At 50.3% G+C, this 24,590-nt stretch overlaps 1 protein-coding gene across 1 annotated transcript in view; it reads left to right on the top strand.

Moving 5' to 3' along the window:
- LOC108920194 (transmembrane protein 132C) overlaps positions 1–24,590 on the top strand; it is a 146,154-nt gene that overhangs the window by 53,803 nt on the left and 67,761 nt on the right. Inside the window, exon 2 of the mRNA XM_029247405.1 lies at positions 3,134–4,037. Within this exon, the coding sequence (XP_029103238.1) occupies positions 3,134–4,037 (904 nt within the window). The remainder of the gene's footprint in view (positions 1–3,133; positions 4,038–24,590) is intronic.

The following is a 24,590-nucleotide window of genomic DNA, read 5'->3' as shown; positions in this document are numbered from 1 at the left end:
GAGCCGCCGGGTCGCCGACAGGCCCATTCTTCATGGGCTGTACCTGCGACGCGTCGACCGCCTTCGCTCGGGTTGCGTCACCTGCGACGCACTTGTTGCGAGCAGCGCACGACCGTGCTGTGCCCTGCGCCGCCTCCCGGGGGTAGTGCTCGTGGCCCTCCGACTATTGGTCAGCGAGGGGAAGCGCTGGATTCGTGAGGTTATGAACTTTGTGGGTTTGTACATTATGTATTTTCACTGCGTTTTCTTCATTTGTGTTTTCTGAAATTTCTTTCTTACGGAGCAAAACCTGGTTTTCTGCCTCCAGCCGTCAGTTGGCAGAAAAGTGCAGCAGTTGAACAGAACAGGGAAAGTCTTAGTTCGCATCCCTTCCAGGTCTGGGGTTTGTATGAATCTTCATATATCATTGTGCGCCTTTTTGAAATTAATCAGTTAAAAACTGGACAAAGCTGGCAGTAAGAGGATTTTTGAAATTATTTTCAGTCATTTTTAAATTTGTTAAACGTATTTCGAAGTTAAAAAAAATACAAGACGTAAAAAGAAAAAAGCCTTATGTAACTTTTTACGTCGCATTAAGAGGGCCCTTTCATCACGACTCTTTCAGACCATCTTCTCCCTGCATCTCTGGTCTGCTTGTGTCTCCAATGAAGCCCTTTGTATCTCCTGGCACTCGTGTGCGTAGCTGCGCGTGTGGCACCCCACCGAGTGACCGAGCATCAAGAATCGCGTCTCTCGATCTCAGGGTTCAGGACTGAAACTATCGAACCCGGCATCTTGCGCTCCAAGGAGCCGGGTTTGAATCCGCGTCTCTGCTGTACTGCCCTCGATCGGGGTATTTACAGTAATAATTGCTCTGCTGCCTTTGGACCCCGAAGTCACAGGTTCAAGTCCCACCTCCAGCTGCTGTACCCTTGAGAAGAGGTACTTACCCTAAATTGCTCCAGTAGAATTCCCCTGCTGGGTAAATCACAGTAAATACGTTAACGTTATAAGTGGCTTTGGAGAAATGCATTCGATAAATGGATGCAATGAAAGAAACTCACCTCTAATAGTAAACGATAGTGAACAGGCCAGTTCATCGAACGCTTGTGAACAGGTGTATCGCTTCCAGCAGAGCAGGAGTTGTGCAGCAGTTGCCAGCTGTGTCAGTGCCAGGGGTCAGAGTGTAGACATACCTGGACTCCTTAGTCACGTCTTTTACTATTACGAATTATGACATGAATAATTATACCTAATTGTGGAGGAATTGAGAACAAGTTAACAGTCCTCTCTGTTGGTGTTACGCACGTCCAGGGACGCAGTTATGGTTCTGCTGCTGCTTCTCCGCTCTCGGGCTGTTTTAAAGCTGCATTTACAACTTCTTTGCCAAATGATGTTAATCATTCAACGAAAAGTTCTTGTAGTGTGAAATTTTGGAATCGTTGACCTTTTCATCGGTGAGACGCATCGCTCATTGAGGTGGATTCATTTGCGTCTCGATGAGCTCTTTCTTTCCGCACTCTTGACGAACCGATTTGGACCTTTCAAGTGCTTCGGATCTCAGCCCTTGTCTGCGGTGAAAAAGTCACAACGAGGCCCCGGCAAAGTCGGTTCCTGACTGTCGGCGAACCCAGTTCAGCGTCTCGCTCTGCGCAAACACGGCGTGTGTAAATGTGGGGCCCGTATGCCTGGGACGTAGCGTTCCTAGGGTTAGTGACGAGGAGCGCAGGAGGAGCGCAGGAGGAGCGCACGAGCCTCTACGATTGTGGTCCAAAGCTACCAAACCAAGGATTATTGAACTGATTAGGGTTAGACGTCCTAAACTGCTGCTTAGTACTGCAGCACAGTGCCGGTGCCTCGCAGCTCATGGTCCGAATGATTGAGCACGGGTTCGAGTCTGTCTCGGTGTATGTGTGTGGAGTTTCCATGATTTCTCTGTTTTTGTGCAGGTTTCCTCCCACGGTTGAAAGATGTGTGTGTTAGTTGAACCGGTGACTCGAAATTGATGCCTTTGTTTGTCGTTTCCATGAAAATCTGCTGCGGCTGCAGGTGAAGGTCAGCATCCCTTCTCTTTTTGTGATCGCATGCATGATTTGTAATGATTGTTTTGACACCTTGCTGACCGTTTTATACTGCACGCACATGATATTTCATTGTACTAAAACACGGCACAATGAGACAATAAGAGTTAAAAGGATATGGAATGGTGGAAGATGAGAGATGAGACGAGATACTTTGTCATTGAATGCAAAACAACAAAATTTTGTGTGGCAGCTGCAGCAGAAAGAAAAAACACTGGAAATAAGTAAATAAGTAAATAAATAGGTAAATAAGAATTAGATTGAAACTTTGAAATCCTTTCATGTAGCTTTTCTAATGCTAACATATCCTCGGCTTGTGGGGGGAATGTACGGTATAGCCTCCTGCACCAACACGGACGCACAGTGAGTTCTCCTCCTCTGCCCTTCCCAGAGTCCCTCGTCCGATCCGGTCCGCTTCTGTACTTCTTTATTTACCGAAAGCTGCTGCCCTACTGAGGGAGATCCGAGCCGCTGCGTCTGCATGCGCCTCCATCTTGCCCTAGCCCTTAGCTGAGCACGTTGTAATGGCACAACGTTTACAGTGCTTCTGCGTATCAAATTGCATTTATAACGAAACACATTTTGTGCTTTTAGAAGTTTACATGTAAACTGTGGACAGTCTATTAAAAATTGACATTGTGATGCATTTGACTGTCAGCTGACCTGAGGTCGGGGGCGCGGGGGTGCGGTGGTGCAGTGGGTTGGACCACAGTCCTGCTCTCTGGTGGGTCTGGGGTTCGAGTCCCGCTTGGGGTGCCTTGCAACGGACTGGCGTCCCGTTCTGGGTGCGTCCCCTCCGGCCTTACGCCCTGTGTTACCGGGTTGGCTCCGGTTCCCTGTGACCCCGTATGGGACGAGCGGTTCTGAAAATGTGTGTGTGTGTGACCTGAGGTCTGCTCATCCACACCGGTGCAACAGCAACTCTCATCGCCTTGTCTGTAATGTGTGCCGTAAGCGCTGGGATGCCGTGTCCAGGTGTTCCAGTGGTGCTGTAGGTACTGTGCAGCGTGACCGCGGTGTGACCACAATGTGTGCTTAGCTTGTTACAGTGGTGTGCTTTTTTCTCCCAGCAGCAGACTGCCGCGGAGTCCCTGACGGCCAGCAGAAGTTCTCCACGCTGCCCACCTACCTACCGGTGGCCTACCAAGTCCAGAATGCCGAGTTGTCCTTCTTCTTGAAGGAGACGGGCCAGGAAGTGATGCGCAACGGCAGCCTGCAGAGCCGCGCCGAGCCCTTCTTCATCCACCTGGCCGACGGCGCGCCCTCCGTCAACTGCAGCTACGGCAACCTGAGCGCCGAGTCACCCGTGCCCCTGGAGCTCCTGCAGGCATCCCCGCCGCTTCTGCCCGCTGCCACGCACATGAGCTTCAACTGGAAGGTGCGGGCGCATGTGGTGAGCCCCCGTGCAAGTGCCCGGAACCCGCGCCTGCAGGTGCTCTTCTACCTGGCGGGACGGCGCTGGGACGAGGCGCCCGTTCCCGAGGTGCTGCTACCTTGCGTGCACCTCGAGGCCCAGCTGGACGGCTCGGAGGTGGCAGCCAGCTGCCGATTGGAAGGCGGGCTGGGCATTTGCGTGGCAGAGCTGGAGCTGCCCCCGGCCTGGTTCGGTGCCGCCTTCGGTCGCAGGAAGCCCGGTGCCAGCAGCGCGGAGCTGTTCTACACTGTCCAGCCGCTGGAGGGCGCAGCTAAGGGCTGCGGTGCCAAGGACATCCAGAGGGGCCGAAATCACGGCTCCAGGAAGGGCCCGGCAGCGGTGGCGGCGGCGGCGGCGGCGGTGACAGTGGTGGCAGCGGGTGCCCAGAGGATTGGCACGGTGGAACTCGTGAGCAGCCAGGACGAGGGGCCTCCGCTCACCAGCCTGCCGCTGGACGAGAATGTGGAGATTGAAGGCCCGGCCGGCCCTGTGAGGCAGGGACAGACCATCACCTTCCGCGTCAACGTGAGCTCGGCATCCACAGTGGAGCAGTTCATCCTGAGGTGGGTGGTGCTGCTTTTACGCTGAGTTACACTGATTTCCACTGCTCTCTGCCAGGATGACCAAGCGGTTGAAGTTCATTTCTTGTCATCGCTTCCTATCGGTTCCTATCGGTTCCTATCGGTGTTGTTACGGGACTCGACCTTGGCAATGGGGTAGGTACGGTTGTTCTGTTAACTGTGTGACGGACACGTGCGCGCTGAATTAGGGTAAAATCTGAAAGAATCTGCTGCATTTTAACGTCCAAATTATTTCTGTTGTTGTGCTGCTCCCGTCTCTTTTTGACCCAACCGACGACCTCCGCTATGCTGTTGATGATGTCTTATATAGTGCCTCTAAAGGCCATTTCCCAAAGCGCCTTCCAGTACAGAGGCTCTGTTAGCCTGGTGCGTGCTGTGTTTGTGTGGCTCTCGCACATCGCCTAGCTATGGACGACACAGAGCCTTTACCATTTTGTTAGATGCAGGATATTGTGTATTTTTATGCGAGTGCTGCAGAAACACGGATCTGGAAAAGGTGAAACGAAAGACTGTGGAAGTACACATGTACTAAAACAAGGGTGAAGAAGAGCATTGATACTGAGCATCTTTCCAGCTGATACGTATAGAAGGGCTTCCTTTTGAAAAGAGAATCGGTCTGAGCCTGGTGCGCGCACACACACGCACGTCTGTGAATAATGAGCTCAGACCCGGGACACCTGAGCAGTGGGAAAAGCAACAATTTTTGCAGATGTTAAACATGGTTGGTGGGTCTACGGCGACATCGGCTTTTGCGATCGTATCCACATCTGTGTTGTGTAACGGGCAACAAGGTGATTGAGCGGTTCAGGTGTTCACAGAGGTCCCTGTATTTCAGAATGATGACCCCCGACCCCCACACATACACACACGTACTCTGAAAACTACTTGATGTGTAGATTCTTGAATGCCATGATGAACTGATGAATTGCAACACCTTCTTACGAGTGGTTATATTGAGAAGGAATGAACAAAAATTTTATGTTGAGACAAGCTACAAATACTTATCTCCTTATATATGTAATTTTTTTTTTTTACTTAAATCTGGATTTACATAAGTCACATTTACATAAGTGAAGGGTGTCTGTACCTGCTAGTCAAGCCCTGATCCTCTCGTACGTCGCATATCTGTCCGTGGTGCTGAGCTTCAGCAGAAGAGAGACCGCTTTTGCAGTAACCTTCAGAGGAACAGTGTGGACACAGTGTAGTCTTTTGGGGTAACACCAGTCAGGTGTTGTCTGAAGACACAACGTGGTGTCAGTTGTAGCTTTCCATCAACCTTCTGAACCAAGTCCAGGCTTAATTTCCTTTTCCTTGAGCTCCGCAGCATCTTGCACTTTATCCCAGTTAAAAAATGAAGCAAAAATTGCTGCTGGTCCTCTTCCCGAAAACAGCAGGTGTGTGTACTTAGTGAACCTGCATACAAGCTTTTACCTTTTTCAGAAGCTCACGTTGTGTTTCGTTTGTCAGTCAGCCCACTTGTGAACTGTTACTCTTCTCCAGAATCACGATTCGTGCTGCAGGCCATGACGTGGTGTCACTTACGGACGTGTTGGACCGCCCAGGAGCCGACCTTCGCTTTGCCCTTCGCAGAACACGCCACGCAAAGTGTCAGTGCAGCATCGAGAGCCAAGAGAGCAAAGGCACTCGCATCGACTCCCAGCGTTTCTCCATGAATCACCACTGCTGGAGGATGTCCTTCTTTTCCCTTATCGGCGGAACACCACACACGGGTTTCCTGCAGTGCATCCCTGTGCTTGGCCAAGGAAGGTGGCTTAAAGTTGCATTTTCGGGGACGCTGAATCAAATCTTGTGTTTAGGAAGGATTTTTAAGAATTTCAACTTTAAATTTAAACAAGTAATTCCCATGCACCAGAGAGTCTGAATGCAGTTTAAAAGGAGAAGGACAAGCTTTCCCTCTTAACCACGTGAGCAAGTGGGCTTAATGTACGCTGCGGCCCAAACAATCGTTTTGACGGATATGAGCTTTGAAGGAGCAACATCATCTCTGATGCCTCTTACGTTGTTGGGGAGCTGCGGTTCATGTTTACATGTTGGCCTTTGGGACTGAAGGTCCGCCAACAGCGTTTACACACAGCACGAGCTCCTGAAGCTTTGAGGGCTTTTCTTAACTGTCACCAAGGGCACTTAAGGAAAGCCCTCAAAGTGATCCTATGGCTGTACCGCCCACAAATTTAATGGGTCCTGGATCTACAAATAGGTTTCATTGAGGGTGGTGTTTGCATCAGGTCAGCAGCTTGATGTGGAGAACCTTCTGGAAGTGTTCCTCGAAAAGAATTGTGGTCTCTTCAGAACCATGGCTTCCTCTAGGAGGCTGGGGTGTTGGGGTGTCTTGTAAATGGCAGGACTGCAGGAAACATGTTTTGTGTATAATGGTGTGTCGAGTTTGTTTGTGGGAACTTTGGAACAGACAGGGAGCACAAACTCTGTTCAAACAAAATAGGATGCTGGAGGAGGGTCTCCAGGGCTGGATGCGTGAGCATTTCCTTGGTTTTCTGAACGACGACTGCGTGCACACAAAGAAGATCGCAGCCACTTGAAGCCCACTTATCTTTTGTCAGAAACCACCAGTTTGTGTCAGGAATTATTCATGACATCACCATATGGTACAGTGTGTTTTTTCAAGAAACATATGCTCCAAAAATATGTTTAATTAATTGTATGTATTTTTTAATTTTAATTTGAGGTTCTTGTTCAAAGAGAAGAGGAACCTCCAGCTTTGTACCTGTGAATAAATTACAGGAATTATTTGATCTACGAGCTCACACACACACGTTGGCTGAAGCCGCTTGTCCTGATCAGGGTCGCGATGAGCCCGAACCTAACCCGGCAACACAGGGCGTAAGGCTAGTGGACACACCCAGGGCACCCCAAGCAGGACTCAAACCCCACACCCCTCAGAGAGCAGGACCCAGCCAAACCTGCTGCGCCACCGCACCCCTTTATGATCTTTCTCCAAAATTTTGGTGTAATATCTCTTAGGTTTTGATTCCAATTTTTTTTGTTTTATAAAACAACAAAAGTTGCGTGTCGTGAACTGCAGTAATGTCCTTATATACACATACGTGCTTGTATGCATGCCTGACAACGTCGGGGCATGTTCCTAATGAGATGACGGATGGTGTCCCGGGGTGTTCCCTCCCAGATCTGGACCAGGGCATCACTGAGCTCCTGGACAGTCTGAGGTGCAACCTGGCGGCGTCGGATGCACCGAAACATAATGTCCCAGAGGTGTTCTATTGGATTTAGGTCAGGCGAGCGTGGGGGCCATTCAATGGTATCAATTCCTTCATCCTCCAGGAACTGCCTGCATACTCTCGCCACATGAGGCCGGGCATTGTCGCGCACCAGGAGGAACCCAGGACCCACTGCACAAGCGTAGGGTCCGACAACGGGTCCAAGGATTTCATCCAGATACCTAATGGCAGTCAGGGTGCCATTGTCTAGCCTGTAGAGGTCTGCGTGTGCCTCCATGGATGTGCCTCCCCAGACCATCACTGACCCACCACCAAACCGGTCATGCTGAACGATGTTAGAGGCAGCATAACGTTCTCCACGCGCCCTCAGGCCACCCTCATGAAGTCTGTTTCTGATTGTTTGGTCAGAGACATTCACACCAGTGGTCTGCTGGAGGTCATTCTGTAGGGCTCTGACAGTGCTCATCCTGTTCCTCCTTGCACAAAGGAGCGGATACCGGTCCTACTGATAGGTTAAGGACCTTCTACGGCCCTGTCCGGCTCTCCTAGAGTAACTGCCTGTCTCCTGGAATCTCCTCCATGCTCTTGAGACTGTGCTGGGAGACACAGCAAACCTTCTGGCAATGGCACGTATTGATGTGCCATCCTGGAGGAGTTGGACTGCCTGTGCAACCTCTGTAGGGTCCAGGTATCGCCTCGTGCTACCAGTAGTGACACTGACCCTAGCCAAATGCAAAACTAGTGAAAAACAGTCAGAAAAGATGAGGAGGGAAAAAATGTCAGTGGCCTCCACCTGTAAAACCATTCCTGTTTTGGGGGTCGTCTCATTGTTGCCCCTCTAGTGCATCTGTTGTTAATTTCATTAACACCAAAGCAGCTGAAACTGATTAACAACCCCCTCTGCTACTTAACTGACCAGATCAATATCCCAGGAGTTTAATTGACTTGATGCTATACTCTGATTAAAAAGTGTTCCTTTAATTTTTTTGAGGAGTGTAGTAATGTAATTGGAGCTGGCACGTCTGCATCCAGATCTCTGTTGATATGTTACAAATGTGAGAGTTGCCTTAAGAGAGTGGAGCATTATCACAGCAGTGTCTTGGACATAGTGGGTATCTTATTTAATTGAACGGATGCGGAGACAGCAGAGCAGTTAGCGGGAAAAGTTTAGCAGAATTCAGGTACGTGTGTGTGAATTTTGGCAGCAGTGCGCAGCGTTAGAAAGTTGTTAACAATAAATCCGATATGCTCGGTGAATCCCTGCTGATTTATTGCTCTTCCTGTGGAGAACTGATGAGTAAAAAAGAAAAGTGGGAATTACCCCAGAGCAGTAACTCAAGAAAACTGCTCTAACAGGTGTAATGCTCTGCTGCACAGGTGCATCGCTTTGGAGAAGAGCATCTTCAGAATTAAAAAAATTGAGTATAAAAGTGCTTTATATTGTCCTGAAATGATGGGTGAGTGCTTTATAGGTATTTTACCACGTTCTAGTAATATTTGGGGAAATTGGTTTGTGGTTTTTGGATGGGCTGGGAGCTAATTGTTATTCCTCTTGTTTAAAATAATTGCAATAGTCTTTTGGCGTCTAAAGTTTTGGTATCAACATCGTTTTCAGGAACGAACTGATTTCGTAAATTGAAGGATGTCTGTTGTGCGGAGTATTTAAATGGGTGCCAGCGTCCACTTTAAGCTGTTTTGTAAAGGGTACAATAACAGGGCCTGTCCTGGCACTTTAGTTTGTCTTTAGCCCCCCTCCCTACCTGACCTGTGGACACATCATCTTGCCACCAATATCCCTTTTTCCTAGAGACAGGAAATGCTCAGTGTTACGTGTCTAACAGTTCTGCTAATTAGACTGAAAATAATTTGCACTCATCGTGAGACGGAAGCATCTTCCGAATTACCGTGGTATTCGGCGTACCGCACAGCACGGCCATTTGCCAGGCCTCGTTCTCGGTTTCCTGACTGTTGCCTTTGGCATCTTTGTCATTTCAATCAAACCTCATGTTTGCATAGCATCACATTTCACAAGACGGCGCTCGGGTTTATTTGTGTAGCACGCGGAAAGGAATAATCATAAATAATTTTACATTTTTTAACGCCCCACCTCCCGCCCACTCACCACAAGTCAGCCCACAGCTTGGGTTTTGTATTTTGCTTTTCAGCATTTCGCCTCTGCTATTTTTCCCTTCTTAATCCCTGGCTACATGTAATTTCTACAAGACCCATGAAGGATTTAACAAACCCATCTACAGTAAGCCTTTATCCCTCCCTGTTAGTTTACCTTCTTAGATGGCGGCCTGTGGAGCACATGGCTCCGTTTGCGCGTGCGGAACCTGGGATAACCCGCCGAACTTCTGGGTAAGGTGGCGCCTGCAGCTAGCGGTTAACCTGCTGCTCAGGGTTCTGGGTCTGGCTCAAGGAGGGACCCTGCTGTTTTTCTGGCGGTTCAGCGTTTAGATCCACCCTCTTTGGGCCCAAAGAACCTGGCTTCGAATCGCACCTCCAGCTGTTAGTACTCTTGACGAGGGAACGTACCCTGAACTGGTACGGTACGAATGCCCTGCTGTGCAGCTTCCAGTGTCAGATGAGTTTTGCAAGGGAATACGTAAATACGGGTCAATACTGACAAGTAGAACTCCTGTCCTGAGTTGTTCCAGTGAAACGTCAATGGACACAGTGTGAGCTGCGCTGGTCAAACTGTGAAATTCGGGTCCCGTGTGGGATGCGGCTTATTTCCCAGTAACAGGTACATCTGATGTGTCCCAAGATCTGTCTTCCTTCGGTGAATAACGCAACTTGAAATGCCGTCAAGGGTGTGCGGGTGTTATTTTTGTCCACATAATAGGAGCGTGACTGCTCCTCCTTGAGCAGCTGTTCGGAGCCGTATCCTCGAGGCCCGAGTGCCGCATTCCTCCGTAACGGCACGCTGTGCCAGTCTCGCCTGCAGTTCTACTGCCAGCCGGCAGGGCCGGGTCGGCGTACGCTGCTATGGCAACCTGAGGAGGCAGCGTTCTAGAGCGGTTTGGAGCAGCGCTCTCTTTCGGGCCCTCGTGCGGCCCTGTTACCGCCCTCCCATGTAGCGGTAGATCGATATGCGCGTTGGCGCCACATGCGAGACGGCAGGAGCGGAGCGCCCAAGGGCCGTAGTGCCTTCCAGGACATCCGCAGGGTCACGACATGTACCCGTCACACACGCTTCCCTTCCTCCGTCGGCACGCCGCTGTTACTGCGCTGCGGTGCCACGTAACCGTGGGCCTGCGATGCGATTCGAGGTCCGACCGTCGGAGCGAGAGGAGCACCCCGCCGTGCTTGCGGCGGAGGGAAGAGGCGCAGCGCAGACGTCGAGCCGAACTCTCTCTGCTGGGATGTTTGCCTATCAGCAATGACAGATGTGAGGGAAGCTTTGGCTGACGCCACGTTGGTGCCATGCGCTCCTCGCACGTGCTCGTGAACATGTATGTTTTTTGAGCGCAACGTGTTCCGAGATGACAGGGAACTCTGAGCGGCTCCTTCTGGCTCGTGTTCCGGATGCTGTGTCCTGAAACCGAGTCCCGGTTCGCCCACGCAGCGTGTGTCTCTTCTCTCGTTTCGGCACCGTCGACTTGAGGAGGCCCTACATCACACGCTCGCATCTCAGGTTAATTATTCTCGTTTCTGCCCTGCCTCCCCGAGTCAGCGCACTCCCGCTACACGACGGGACCGCTCGTTGAAAAATCCCTTGTGTTCAGTCGCTGTGTGTCGCTCGCAGCACGTGTGTTATTTGGCACCTGCTGCTGTTTTGCTTGATAGCCTTCCAGCTGCATGAATATTCATCGTAATGCATTACTGTCAGCGCCGGCCTGTGCGGGGTGGGAATCCGAACGGCCCCCAGACCCCTGCCAAAGAGGGGCGCCTCTCGAGGCCTTCTGCCGCTGTCGCCCTTTGTGTGCCGCTGACCTTGTTTATGGCACTTATTCCTCTCTCTGTGTGTGTGTGCAGGTGCGTGCGTGTGTGGATGGATGGTCCCAGCTTCGCCGGAAGCTTCCGTGAGCACGATATGAGTCGCCATCCAACGCCCGTTTCCGGAACATACCCCCGATGGATGTGTTGAGTTAATTTTAAGCGTGTGTGCTTCATGTTCTCTCTTCGTGTTCGTGCAGTTCACGTGTTGGAGTGGTTGTGTGGACCCATCATTCACATCGCTCTCAGTGGCTTGCGTACCGCATTTGAACTGTGATTCCCTTATTGTTTTTGTTTTGCTTTCCATTGTCGCTACTTATCGAGTTTTCGCTCTTTATTGTTCTTTTATGTCACCTTTCTACTTGGCTGGTGTTTCTTTTCTCAAGTGTAGAAAGGTGTACGGTAAAGGACAGAGTGTCAGCTGCACTCCGATTGCTGCCCCCCGAGGCTACTGTACCTCCCCTTGCTGTCGTACCGCTGCTCCTCGTCGGCCGAGTCCGGAGATGTTGTTGCCTGTCGAACCCCTGACAGCCCGTTGTGCTCCTGCCCCCTCCAGCAGAGCGGCTCCTCTCTAATGGCACGTGTGACTCCTTTATGTTAGGCCTTTTATGCTCTCATGCTTTATGGCTTGTGGTTATCTTTTTTATTATGTTTACATTTTACCTCAAGCACTCACAAAGCGTACAGATTCATGGCTCTTTCCCTAAGCAGGAGTTCTTAGAGGAACACGCAGGTAGCTGAGTGCTTAAGGAAATGGAACTGTGACCGTGCTCCAGTCTCAGGAGGTCACCAAAAAGGTTCGGTAAAACATCCAGCTGTGCAAATGTGTAATGTGTGTAATATTTGGCTGTAAATCACTTTGGATGAAAGTGCCTGCTAAGCAAATGCATAATGTAATGTGTGTATGACCGTCTTCTCCTGGGCTCTGCTGTGTGTCTTAGGGCCCTGCACAGATGGAGGGGCTGCTTTCAGAGCGGTGCTGAGCACGGGACCGTGGGCTCTTGATCCGTCCCACTGCAATTGGAAGAGTGCCCTCACCCTAACCCTAACCCCAATTAGCAGGGTGTCCTAACCATAACCCTAACCCTAACCCTAACCCATAAGATGGGTGACGTACAGTCGGCTGTGCCTTCGTTTAACAGCTACTTTGGAGGGCATCTTTTCTGCACGGGGGGTCCTCCGCTTGCCGTTATTTTGAGAACGCTCTTAGGTCGACCCTCTCCAAAGAGCCTCCTGCTTTGCCATCCTCATGCTGGGCCGTACAGGCAGGCGCGTGGGAGACGGAAGCACTTTGAAATATGTTCTTTGCGCCGCTTTGCTCTGTTCCTATTTCCAGCTCTCAGAAAGTCCAGGTGCCTCTTGTGAGGCTGCTTCTGTTGATCCAATTCTTAAAATAAGAGGCAGAAAAGCTTCTCTACTTTTTTCTCTTACTTTCCCACCTTGTAAAGCCTCGCCGGAGCAACGGTGTTGGTGTTTTTGTCTTTTCAGCCAGATACACTCTCCCACGTACGCTCGGTACATCTGGTGTGACACACTTCTCGAAATTCAAGGACTGTTCTGTGTGTGCGCACGTTTTCTCGTGTCTCATTTTGATTTTCTGCTCAGAAGCCGAACGCCTTTTTAAGTGGCAGAGCGAGCTTCGTTGCTCAGGGCGGAGAAGAGGAAGCAGTTTGCCGTAAGATCCTTCCGTCCACAAAAGCGTGCCTTCAGAGGCGGCCATTGCGCGGAAGCGGAGACGCCCCTTGGGGGAGCGGACCAGACGGCTCGTGCCGTTGGAGTCAAGGAGCCAGCTGAAGGAAGGGGTCTTCTTGCACCGCACCTTCTGGACCAGCGTGCAGCAGATGGGCTCTTATTAACTGGCACAGCAGTCCTGCATGGCTGCTTCTCCTCGTTGTGAAAATGAACCCCTCCGCATGACGCTTCTGCACCTCTGGCCACCTGCTTCTTTCCAACGCTGTGCTCCAAAGCTCCCAGTTCGCGGTGTTGGCCCCGACATGGTAGAACGAGCCCCCTGTTTTCCTCAGAACTGCTGATCCCCTTCCAGCTTTCAGTAAGAGTCTCAGCACACAACCCTTTGGCATCCATTTCCCTCCTGAGCGCCTGAAGTGTTTGTCAACTGCTTTTTATCGGTTTCCTTTCATGTTTGTGCGTCACTCCTGCAGGTAGCTGCTGAAACACGTGCTTTGACAGCGGTGCTAATGAACAGACAAGCTGTGCTCCGGTAGTTGTGTCCGTGCGTGTGTGCGCGTGCGTCTGAGCCCTCATGCTTTACCTATTGGAACTGATCACAGGTGTGTCTGATGAAGCCCCTTCATCTGCTCGTTGACTGAATATTTACTCTGGTACTGCACAGTACTATTAATGACGTGTGTCATTAGCGCTGCGTTGATGCTGGAAATTCTCTACCATGTTGCAGAGAAAACGCTGAACTGGCGCCACTGTTGGAATAGCACCCTTTAGGTTGGGCTCTTTTTCGCAGAATATGTTTCACGTGCTGTATATTTATGTAAAAAAGGGTCGCTGTTAGAATTGAGAAGTGCTCCTGCCCCCTTACAGCAGAGGAAATGAGGTGAGAGCCCTGGAAGACCGTGTCTTTTCTCAGCTCAGGTGAACGCAGCCTAGGAAATGTCCAAGTGCACAAGTAAAACGTGTCGTTCGGTGTCCGTCTCCCGTCTCCAGGTCACGGTGAAAGGTGAGATGCAGGCGCTGCGCTGGGTGGGCTTCCTCCCAACAGCCTGCGGTCTCGTGGCGGCGGCGTTGGGGGTCCCCGGCCGTGCGGCGCTTTTGCGAACCGATGCCGTGATTTATGAGCCGAGAAGAGATAAACGCTCGCTGGAATTTCCTTCGCGCAAGATGCTATTTTTAAACGGGATATCACCGCAGCGCATTACCTGAATACACAGTATTTACAAGGGTCCGTTTCCGTTGCTCTTGCTCTGGAAGTCACTCAGCAGAGGTGAAAGGGGTGGTGCTGCGAAGTGGATCGTGTACGGAGCGCAAGAAGGGCAATCTGTCTCCCGTTTACCGCCACAAAGTATGTAAATGAAGAGAGCTCTAATGAACTGATTTAATTCCCCCTCCCCACCTCCTCCCCCCTGCACAGGATGAAAGAATAAAGGAGCAGACTCGGTTCACTCTGGAGAGGTCGTCTCTCATCGTTCATTACTGTCACTTTTGCTCATGTTTTCTCTCTTGTTGCCTGTTTCTAAAATATTTTGGGGAAAAGTGGGGTTTGGCTCGTGTCAACCCTAGGATACAAGATTACATTCGCTGTTTTCTCATGATTGGCACTTTAATTGTTGCGTATTTATATTTGGCTGGGTGCATGCGTGATGAAATACCGCTAATAACAACGAAATCAAACGGAATAACCAAAATTACCTTTTGTGTAGGAGCCGCTTTTTACGCCCGTTTCCTGCAGGCCTTTTTTCTGCTCCTTTTTGCGCATTTATTCTTTGATTTCTGCCAGCGGCACAACAACTTGTCAGGTGTTGGGAGGAAGCACACATTAGCACAGTATTACTCAGAGGAGACGGAGACACACAAGTAGCGCAGGGATGGGCAGGGAGCCTGCAGCGAACATGCAGAACGGGCGTGCATGCTCGCACACGCACGCACGCACGCACACACGCACGCACGCACGCACACACACACACACACACACACACACACACACGCCGCCCTCCTCATACCCCTAATTTATGCTGTGCTCCGTTCCAACAGCCCTTTCTCCTCGCCTTTCTCTTTTTCTTCTTTTCGTCTGACGGAGCAGCTGAAGCGCTACAAAAGTACGAAAGACATGTTAGAAAAGAAGAGCGATGGATGGACTGCGTTCTGGACACGGCGGCGAGCGAACAGGCTGCCGGACGCTCTTGCTCTGCTTCCGGTGGTTGTGACGCTGATAAATATTAATAACGCGACTGCAGGAGTACGGTGATAATGGTCCAAGGGCTCCTTTTCATCCCTCGCTGCTTTCTCTCTCTGCGTGTTGTGTTTCGTAGCGGAAACGTGCAGTATTTCTCAGTTCTTGTTGTAAAATTAGACAAGTACCACTATTAGGAAAAGTTGCTGTCAGGTTTTCCATCTAGTGCGGAACCTCCAGTGATGCCAAAAGCCTTGACAATTCTGCCCTATATTTGTCATCCATATTTAGTTTCTCATTTCACATGCCTCAAAGGCAAAAGAAATTTACTCAAACAAGTCATTTTTATTACATAATTAAATTTTGATCTACTGCCAGAAAGCAACCTTGTGCAATTATGGAACTGAATCCTCCCATCAAGGGAATTTCCAAACATAATTTTCTTATTAAATTCTGTTTTCTCTGCTAGTGGTTTTTTTTAGCATGTTTGCATAAGTAATTTATTTCCCTTCAGAGAACAGCAATTGCGTTAAAAACCTAAGAAACAATTATAACAATGAAAGTAACTTCTCATCATACCTATTGTTTATAAAATTATACATATATAAAATTGTCAATAGGTTTCATGCCAAATTGCGTTCGTTCTTATAATTAGGACAGTTACTTTCATATGGTGTGTGTGTGTGTGTGTATATATGTATAGTGTATAGATGTGTATATATAGTTGAGTAGCTGCATGTACAATTGGTATGTTTTTTTTTTTTTCTTTTTAAACATGTAATGTAGTGAAGAGCTCGTGCAATTCTTTTGGTAAGGAATGGAATTAGTGTGATTTACCGCCGTTTTCCTTCATCTTTGGATCAGCAGCATGGAGAGAAGAATACATTTGGGTGGCGTGCTGCGACTTTTACTACTTCTTGTACTCTGCGCTTCGAGGTGTCACGAGGCCCAGGAGCACAAGGACCCACTGGTGCTCAGGTCACCGAGATGGACGTTCTTATGTCTTTGAACAGGGATGAGGAGGCAAACAAGGCATTTCTGAGGAGTTTCCCCACAAAGTGACAGTGTGAGCTAAGAGCGTTTTCGGCGGTTTGTGATGACTCCATCTTTCACTGGTGTTCTTTGATGCATTTTCCATAGATTTGCGTTTATTTATCAGACACTCTTCTCCAGAGCAACTTCCAATGAACTCTATGTAGTGTTATCAGCCCACACACCTTATTCACCAGGGTAATTTACATTGCTAGATACACTACTTACACTGGGTCACTCATCCATACATCAGTGGAACACACACACACACACACACACACACACACACACACACACACACACACACTATGGCTGAACCTGAACAGCATGTCTTTGGACTGCAGGAGGAAACCAGAGCACCCCAAGGAAACCCACAGAGGCACGGGGAGAACATGCAAACTCCACACAGACTGAGCTGGGACTGAACCCACATACTTTCACACCACCCAGGCACTATGAGGCACCAGTTCTACTTGCTGCACCACCATGCTGTTTTATGCATCATTCTTTAGCTGGGCACATGGAATGGCTTATTTGGTTCGAGTGCCATACCATGAGAGCTACTTTAGTCATACCGATTCACCACTCAGTACTGCTGAAACGGAAGGAGCGCGTGGCCCTTTCCTCACAAGTGCACGTTCCGTACGCCATATACAGAGAGGAGTTTGTGCGCCGTCCCTCCGGAGAAACGTCCACCCTTACTGCCCTCCCTCTCGCTGACATTTGTTTATTTATCTGACTCTTTTCACCAAAGTGACTTACAATTATTTACCCTTTATACAGCAGGATATTTTTTTTTTTTTTTTTTTTTAACTGGAGCAATGTTTAGGATAAGTACCTTGATCAAGGGTAGTACAGCCAGAGGTGGGATTCAAGCCTGTGACCTTTGGTTTCAAAGGCAGCAGCTCTAACCTCTACGCTACCAGCTGTCCCCAAGCTGTCGCTTGTACTTGATGCTGGACGAGGGTCGGGACCCCAGCACCACCGTGGAGCGGCGGACGTGATGGGCGGATCGCAGTTCGGTCTGTGCTCCCCCCCCGAAGGTGGCGCAAGAGCCTTGCGTTGTTCCGCTCGTGAGATGAAGTGTGACGGTGAAGGAAGGAGCACAACTAGAGCCCGAGCTCCCAGTGAGACGCTGTAAGTGCAGCTAATGAGCAGCATTAGGAAGGAAAACAAACACATTTGGTATGAAGCTCACAGGAGCCTCTCAGTGATGAGCTGCTGCTACTTTACCTCTTTCCAGCAGCCAACTATGTTCATGGCACGTGGGTAGCGAGGCCCCCAAGGGCGATGCGTAGCACAGCTCGCCTCCCCAGGCGCATGAGCGTGTTTTTCTCTGGGATAAATAAATAAATAAATAAATAAAGCAAATACCAAAAAATTCAGTTAAAGTTTCTGCCCCAAGTCTTTCGTGTATCACATTGCTTTGATTCAAATCAGGCGCTTTAGTCTTCTGTACCTCTACCAATTTAAACATGTTCAACAGGTAGTTCTTACTCTTTTTAGAAGATATTACTTTGGCGCTTAGGTTTAATAAAAGAAAATTAACTAAGGGTGCGACTGCATGTTTAACACCATTTAAACTGAAGAGTACAACATTAGGCTCTGTTCTGGGTTCGAGCTGCCAGCTTTGCTTGCTTGCTCATGTCTTTACCCCACGTGACTGCTTTACTGTGCTTTACTGTGCTTTACTGTGCTGGACGACCAGTTTCCCGGAGTCTGATTTGATGAATTTTGATTTCCATCCTGTCACACACACAAACACTCACTGTGGTGGCACTTCTCAGATCCTTTGTCTTCCTGCAGGTTACACAGGAAGTGGTGACCTTTCGCTAATGGCCTCCGTCTCCCAGTGTTTTTTAACTCAGCGCTCAGCATTTTTTCTGGGGGCTGCTGACACCTTCCTGTCTTGTCCTGTCCTGTCGGTCAAGCTGTCTTTTGAGAAAGTGCGTGAGGGACGACACCTCTTATGGCTGCCCTTCAGTCTAGGCCCAGGACCTCGCTTCGCCGCCGCTGTTCAGCAATCTGCCCCGTAGCGTCTCAGTCTGAAACCGTTCGTCCCAAACCTTGAAACTGTGAACTGAACTTTTCTTAAGTTTGACTTTCAATAAATGACCCTTTAGTGCCAACAATGGGTTCTCACTTCAGGTCATATGGTTCTTTATGGAAGTGTTTCGTTTGCTGAGTGTTGAGACACTTCGGAGAAGGACATGTCTCTCCACTTATTTCCTCTCTTGTGTGGAGTTTTTCACATTTTATTAGTCTCAGCTTGGAATTTGTTTAGAGGAACGAGAGTCGGGATCCGCAGAGAAACCTCCGATTCCCACACAGAGACCCAGTGCACTTGTAAGAGCAGCGTTAGCGAGGGGGTCTACAGGGGTCGCGACCCGCAGGAAGAGTGCTCCTCCGGCTTCCTGCGGTTCCGCAAAGGTGCGTTGAGATGCTGCGGATGCTCGTCCTACTAGGACTCCGCTCCAGGTAGGAGGAGGCACAGCTGGATGCTTCGCCACAGCTGTCACGTGTGTGATGCGAGCGCCTGCCCGTCGGGGGCAGAGGTACTCCGACAGTCACGCAAAGCGACACGGAGAGCCGGAGGGAAGTCGAACCCGTCGGCGTACCGTCGAGCGCCAGGCCGGCGGGCTTCGCGCGCCCGAGGAGCTGTCTATCTGTCGTCTCGCCGGCTTGGGGTGGGGGGGAGGTGCGCGGTGCACGCAAGGACGGGTGAGACGGCGAGCCGTGGAACGGCACGGCCTCCGCTCCCGTATGCTGTACTTGGTGCTCGGCGAACGACCTGCGAACGACCGGCAAACGAATGAATTCCGCGTGAGTTGCGTTCTTTGGCACTCCGGAACGACAGAGGCAAAGACTTGACACTTCACTTGTAGGTGGGCCTGGAACACAACCCCTTAGGGGATGAGCTCGAGTCATTGTGGGATAATGGTGCAACGGTTGGAGACGGGCAGGACTGAGCCCACCGCAGACGATGACATCGCTGGGTGACGAATGAATACATGTGACGCTAGAGCTGCCGCAGCGTTGTGGGACACCCGAAGGTGGGACACACAGGGGCTGCGAAGGACTTCAAGTTCATTCCTCTATATACGTAGCTCGTATAGAGCGGAACGAAATGTCATTTCTCTGGCGACCACGGTGATGCAACACAGCACAGGAGTACCAGACAGTAAATAAATACACAGGACAGGACGTGGGCGCGGACACGGGCTGTCGACTGTGAGCTGCGGACTTCGGACACCTAGCGGTGTTAGAGAGGGACGGTGGCCGAGAAACGCAAAGAGCTGCTGTGCCACTGGTTTGGCCTCCGGCTCCACATGGGTGTCGGCGCTGCAGTCGTCCGACGAGGGGCCTCTTTTACGCCGAGTAAAATCTCGTCTGTACCGTCCCCTTCCGGAAATGGACTAAATGGGCGCAAACTCGGCACAGAAACTCGGCCGCTCTCGATCACATTTCTGCCAGTGACAACTGTGCCTGTGCTTCAGTTTCAATCCAAAACAAATTTCACTGAGAACAGAGTTTGAGTGGAAATAAATAAATTAGTTAATTGATCAATGCGAGTGAAGCTCCAGAGCAGGAAACACTGGGACAGAGAGGCTCTTTCGCTTCCTCTGATGGGGAGCAGAGGCTGTGTGACATTTCCGCTGGAAGTCGCTGCTCCAGAGCGTCACCTGTCGCACCTGGATAGGCGCTGCGGGTCGAAGTGGAGGTGCGATGACGGAAGGCACTTTGTCACCTGAAACCATCTCTGTTCGCTTGCGTGTGCGCGCCTGCGCCGCAGCCTGCTTACAGGGCTGATCCCAGTTTGCGCTCACCGCCCGTTCTGTCTTGCGTCCACGTTATTTCCTGCTTTCGTGCTAAAACTCACGGTAACAGAAGGGCTGCAAGAGGGAGAGCCTCAGTCTGTTTATTTTGAAAAACATAAGAGGTGAAGAGAGAGAGAGCGTTTTTAAAGTATCAAGGTGTCAAGTGTATGTAGCGTTGCTTGATACGCATGTACGGTATATATAATATATATGTATACGGTATATACAATACACACACACGCACGCACGCACGGGTACTGGCACAGCTCTTGTGCTTCTTCCTGTGTTCACTGTACCTCTTCTTTAGAGTTGTACTCTTCCTGGTGCTTCTTTCATTTGGGAAAAGGCTGAAACAGGGTTTTGAGAGACGCCACTGCTCTTATTTTTCCTGCCTTAGAACAAAGTGTGTCAGCGGTTATGGTTCGATTTCACACGTTAACGCGTCAGAGGTGCGTTTCTGACGCTCCTGTCATTGCCGTCATGGGGATGTGGCTCCGTAACCCCGGCTCCCCTCCGCCGCACCGAAGCGAAGTCTAAATGGCAGCCGGGAGACCCCGTGGGCGGCCGCGAGGGAGGCTCGACGGCCGCAGACCGCTCTTCGTCCTCCGCGCCGCCACGGCGAGCCGACGGCGGCCGACGTGCCGTTCGCGTTCCTCGCCGACGCAAACGGGAGGTGCGCTTCGCTTCCGAGCCCTGCGCACGTCGAAATGAAAGTGCACCGATAGATTATTGTGAAATCCTGCTTGGTCCTGGTCCTGTAACGTAGCATGTCATTGCTGTAAAGAGTTATTGTGCACCAGTCCTTGAGTGTCCATTTCTGTGAGCTTTAAGGCCAAGTACAGAGACCCCCCCCCCCCCAAGTGGTGTGTTTGTCATCGGATTGTTTCGTTTTTGTCTGACGGCGTCGAACTGATTGAAAAGACTCAGCCAGTGAAGTGGCGGTTTGATGCGTTCGAAGGGAAATGAGGGACCTTCGTCACACGGTCACTGTCTCGCGGTCTTGTTTCTGCACTCTTTGTTGTTTGTACGTGTCGGGTTCATGTGTCACGCTGCTCTCGATTGGTGTGTGGAACGATGGTGCGTGCCTTGCGTGTGTGAGTGAGAGAACGTGCCTCACTGTGAACCTCGGTCACTTGCCACGTGGGCTGTGACAGCGCTGCACTCGCACTTTTCACCGTAGTTCTGGAACGGACAAGTAGAACTTGGCACGTAATGCAGGCAAGCAGCATCAGCGTAAGGTCACTGCGTTGGACGAGACATTTGTTGTGCGGCAAGGAATTCCAGAAACATTTGGGAGAAGAGTTGCAGAGATGACGTTGTAAATGATTTTAACATTTTAAAGTGTCTTCCGGTGTTTTGGCCACGTTCATATTTTGATGAGTCACATGACCATCGCAGTGTGCTCTTTCGCGTTCGTGAACTCCTCCAACTCACACTGATCTCTTTCAAAAAGCTCTGTTTGTCTGTTTTTTTTCTGCACTCTGTGTCTCGCTTCTCTCAGCTGATACTACTTGGCGTATAGATAGTAACGCATCGATGTGTCGAACACTTTTATCGAAGGCACCGTCCGTCCGCTGTTAAACTCTTTACGCCGTTGAGCGTCCCTTGCTCAAAGGTACTAGAGCGGGTACGACGCGGGATGCAGCTCTGACCGTAGCGCTGCCCGCAGCCCCTCGGAGACGGGAAGTAGTGAAGTGACCGTCAAAGTGCGTGTTGCTCACCCGGGTGGCTGTGCGCACGCCGTCCGGCTGCTGCCCTGACACCTCGCGCAGGGTGCAGCTTCCCGATTCCCCGACGTTAATTTGTCTTCGCTTCGTTCTTGTTGACATCATTTATGATCAGGACCGATATCATCACCGCCGGTTCTGATCGCTGGCTGTCTCGCGTCTGTCACCGTCACCACGTCCTTTCAAGGTAGTCATCCAGTTGTTGATGCCGGTTTAATAGTAACGGGGCGAACATAATGTTTTCTCGTAAGATTAATTGCACCAGAAATGTTTCGGTGCAATGGTGCAACGTGAAGTGCAGGCAGATGCTCCGCTGTTGGCTGTTGGAGGCGCAAAGCGGCGCTGAATGAAGCAGCTGCTCTCCCAGATAAACTGGCTCCTTTTATGCCCAAATTAGAAGTTATTCTCTCCGTTTTCCAGTTCTCCTTTTGACTTGAAGAAGATCGCTCCTGAACTGCTTTGGCAGCTCCCCACCATCCCCCAGCCGCCATTATATTTATATTTTGAAAAGTATGTGGCAATAAGAGTGCATTGCAGATTCTTAACAAGTATCTAATTCTTTTAAAACTGGCCAACTGTAAATAGTAGCAATGTCTGAGATTTCTTTGATTCCCAGGCCAACGCATGATTCGACGCATGATGTCATTTTGCTGCGGTCATTTCGGATGCGGAAGCCGTGCGCTTTAATTTTCATAATGAAAAGACAACAAACGGAAAACAGAAAGGCTTTTTCATTGAAATTCATGGAAGAGCCTTCAGTGTGTGGCTGCTGTCGGAAACACTAACCATCACTTTGTGACTTCTGAGCAGGAAGCAATCTGTCCAAAAAGGGGGAGGAGGGGGGACAACAAAACAAAACAAAAAATAAAACTTGGAGATTGCAGAGTGCAGACACATTTGCAGATGATACACTGGCATAGGGCATGATTATGGTAATGGCAGATATCATGCTGAAATATTTCATGAAAAAGAAAAATGAGATAGAAATGATTTTTTTGCCATTTTTGATGCACAAATAAGACAAGATGAAGACTGTCTTTATCATCGACAGGCGCTGCAGAAAAAATATTCATCAGGTTTTAAACTCGATACGAAGGAAAGGATGGTTTCAAGCAGCACTGCAAAATTGGTTCCGTGCGTTATATTAGTCCGTGGTTAGAGACACATTTATAATATTGTCGCTTTCGAAATGTGTAATAGTGCAGTGTGTTCTAGGGCCAGTGTGCGGCGAACGCAGCCGCCGCCTGTGTCCAGGCGCGATACAGATTTCGCAGAAAGCGTCGAGCTCCGAGACGCGATGTGATCCCTCGTGACCCCTGAACGGTCCACGCGAGCTCTCCAACTCGACGTAAATCTTCCGGTTTTGCCGTACCGCCGTATAATTCGTGTGGCCGCGAGCTGCTACAAAACTAGATGAGAAGCATCGGAACCCGCGTTCCGCAGCCGTTGAGAAGAGGACGAATTCGGCTCTTGCGAGCGTCTTGCAGCACCCGGTGAGCTCTCTCCGTGGGGGGTGGGACCTCGCTCATTTCTCCAGCGAGACACAACTTCAGTGGCCACATACAGGAGTGTGACGCAGTGCTCCTTCTCACACGTTCAACGTGCACGACAGTGTTAATGCGCACAAACGCAGGTGCGCAGTACGAGTGAAACGCGGTTTGCGCCGCTTCCGGTGGCACATCACGCAGCCGACGTCGCTCACACATACGGCATCCCTCGACCGGCGAACTCGCCGTGTCCCAAATTTCCGTACTACAGCTCTTCCCTTTTGATACCCACTTTTCAATTTGTGTGCGCGCGTCATTGGGCAGAGCGCTCCTCTTGCCCCGGTGCCCTCCTCCACACCCCCGGTTCCGGCTCCGGCTCGCGGCCCACAGAGGAGGAGGTTGACGGAGCACATGGGCGCTTCGCCTCATTATTAATCTCGCTCCTCTATTACCTTGTGCTCCCAGAGCACTTCAAGGTAAACTGCTGGCCAGACTTATTGCCTCGCGAGCCGCTCTTTCCCATTCCGGAATTTACTGCCTGATATGTGTGGGACGGCGGCCCTTCCTCCCACAAATATCACCGCGTTGTGGCAGAGCGCCGCGGAGAAATGGCTCCCGTGGTTTCCTCCTCAAGGACCCGCGACCTCTGTCTCCCACAAAGTGAAAACTTGCACACTTTGCTGTTGACGTCATTTCAAGCGCCGCTTTCTAACTTGGGCTCCGCGGGGCCGTCGGGGGTCCTTTGAAAGAACGCTGTCTGCGCGAGCTCAGTGAAACTAAACAGAGTACAAGTGTTACTGCGCTGCAGCTCTCTGAATCCCTCAGTTGAGTGCGGTATTTTCTCACTGGTTATGGCTTGGAAAATGTTAAGCGCTGATTTACGGGAAGAGCCGTGGACGCACGCGGACAGCAAGAGACTCTCCGAGAAAATGTGTCCGTAAATCCACGCCGTGGTACGTTGGGTATCGTAAAGCGGGTTTAATTGAACTCGATGTAAATTGCAGCCTCCTCCCGGAGAAGGCGGCGACACAAGGGGAAAGTAATTGGTGATCCGTGTTGATACTGTAAGTTTAACTCGGGGACATTTATTAGGGCTGAAGCTCAGAGTAAAGCTGCATATTTATTGCAGCAGTCGCTCAGCTAGCAGACGGTCGGGTCCATCGCAGGTCCGCAGTTCCTAGTCCCCAATTCCTGACCCTGACTCTAACCCCAAACCCTCAAGTCCGCTTGTGTGCAAATCCTGAATCGCTTCCATTACTAAGTCATAATCAATAAGCGGTTATTAATATACAGCAGGTATTTCTCAGTTCTCTTACAGGTTGCGCTGTGTACGAATTTTGGATATAACTAATAAATACACTTGAAGCGGTCACGTCGCGGTCAGAGCGCAGGGGTTCGATTCCTTGCGTCTGCTGTGGTCCCCTTGAGTGAGGAACTTGTCCTGAATTTATG

Source organism: Scleropages formosus, chromosome 21 (genome assembly GCF_900964775.1).
Source record: "Scleropages formosus chromosome 21, fSclFor1.1, whole genome shotgun sequence".
Classification (NCBI taxonomy): Eukaryota; Metazoa; Chordata; class Actinopteri; order Osteoglossiformes; family Osteoglossidae; genus Scleropages; species Scleropages formosus.
The sequence above is the reverse complement of the archived record's forward strand: the minus strand, read 5'-3'. Positions and strand labels throughout refer to the sequence as shown.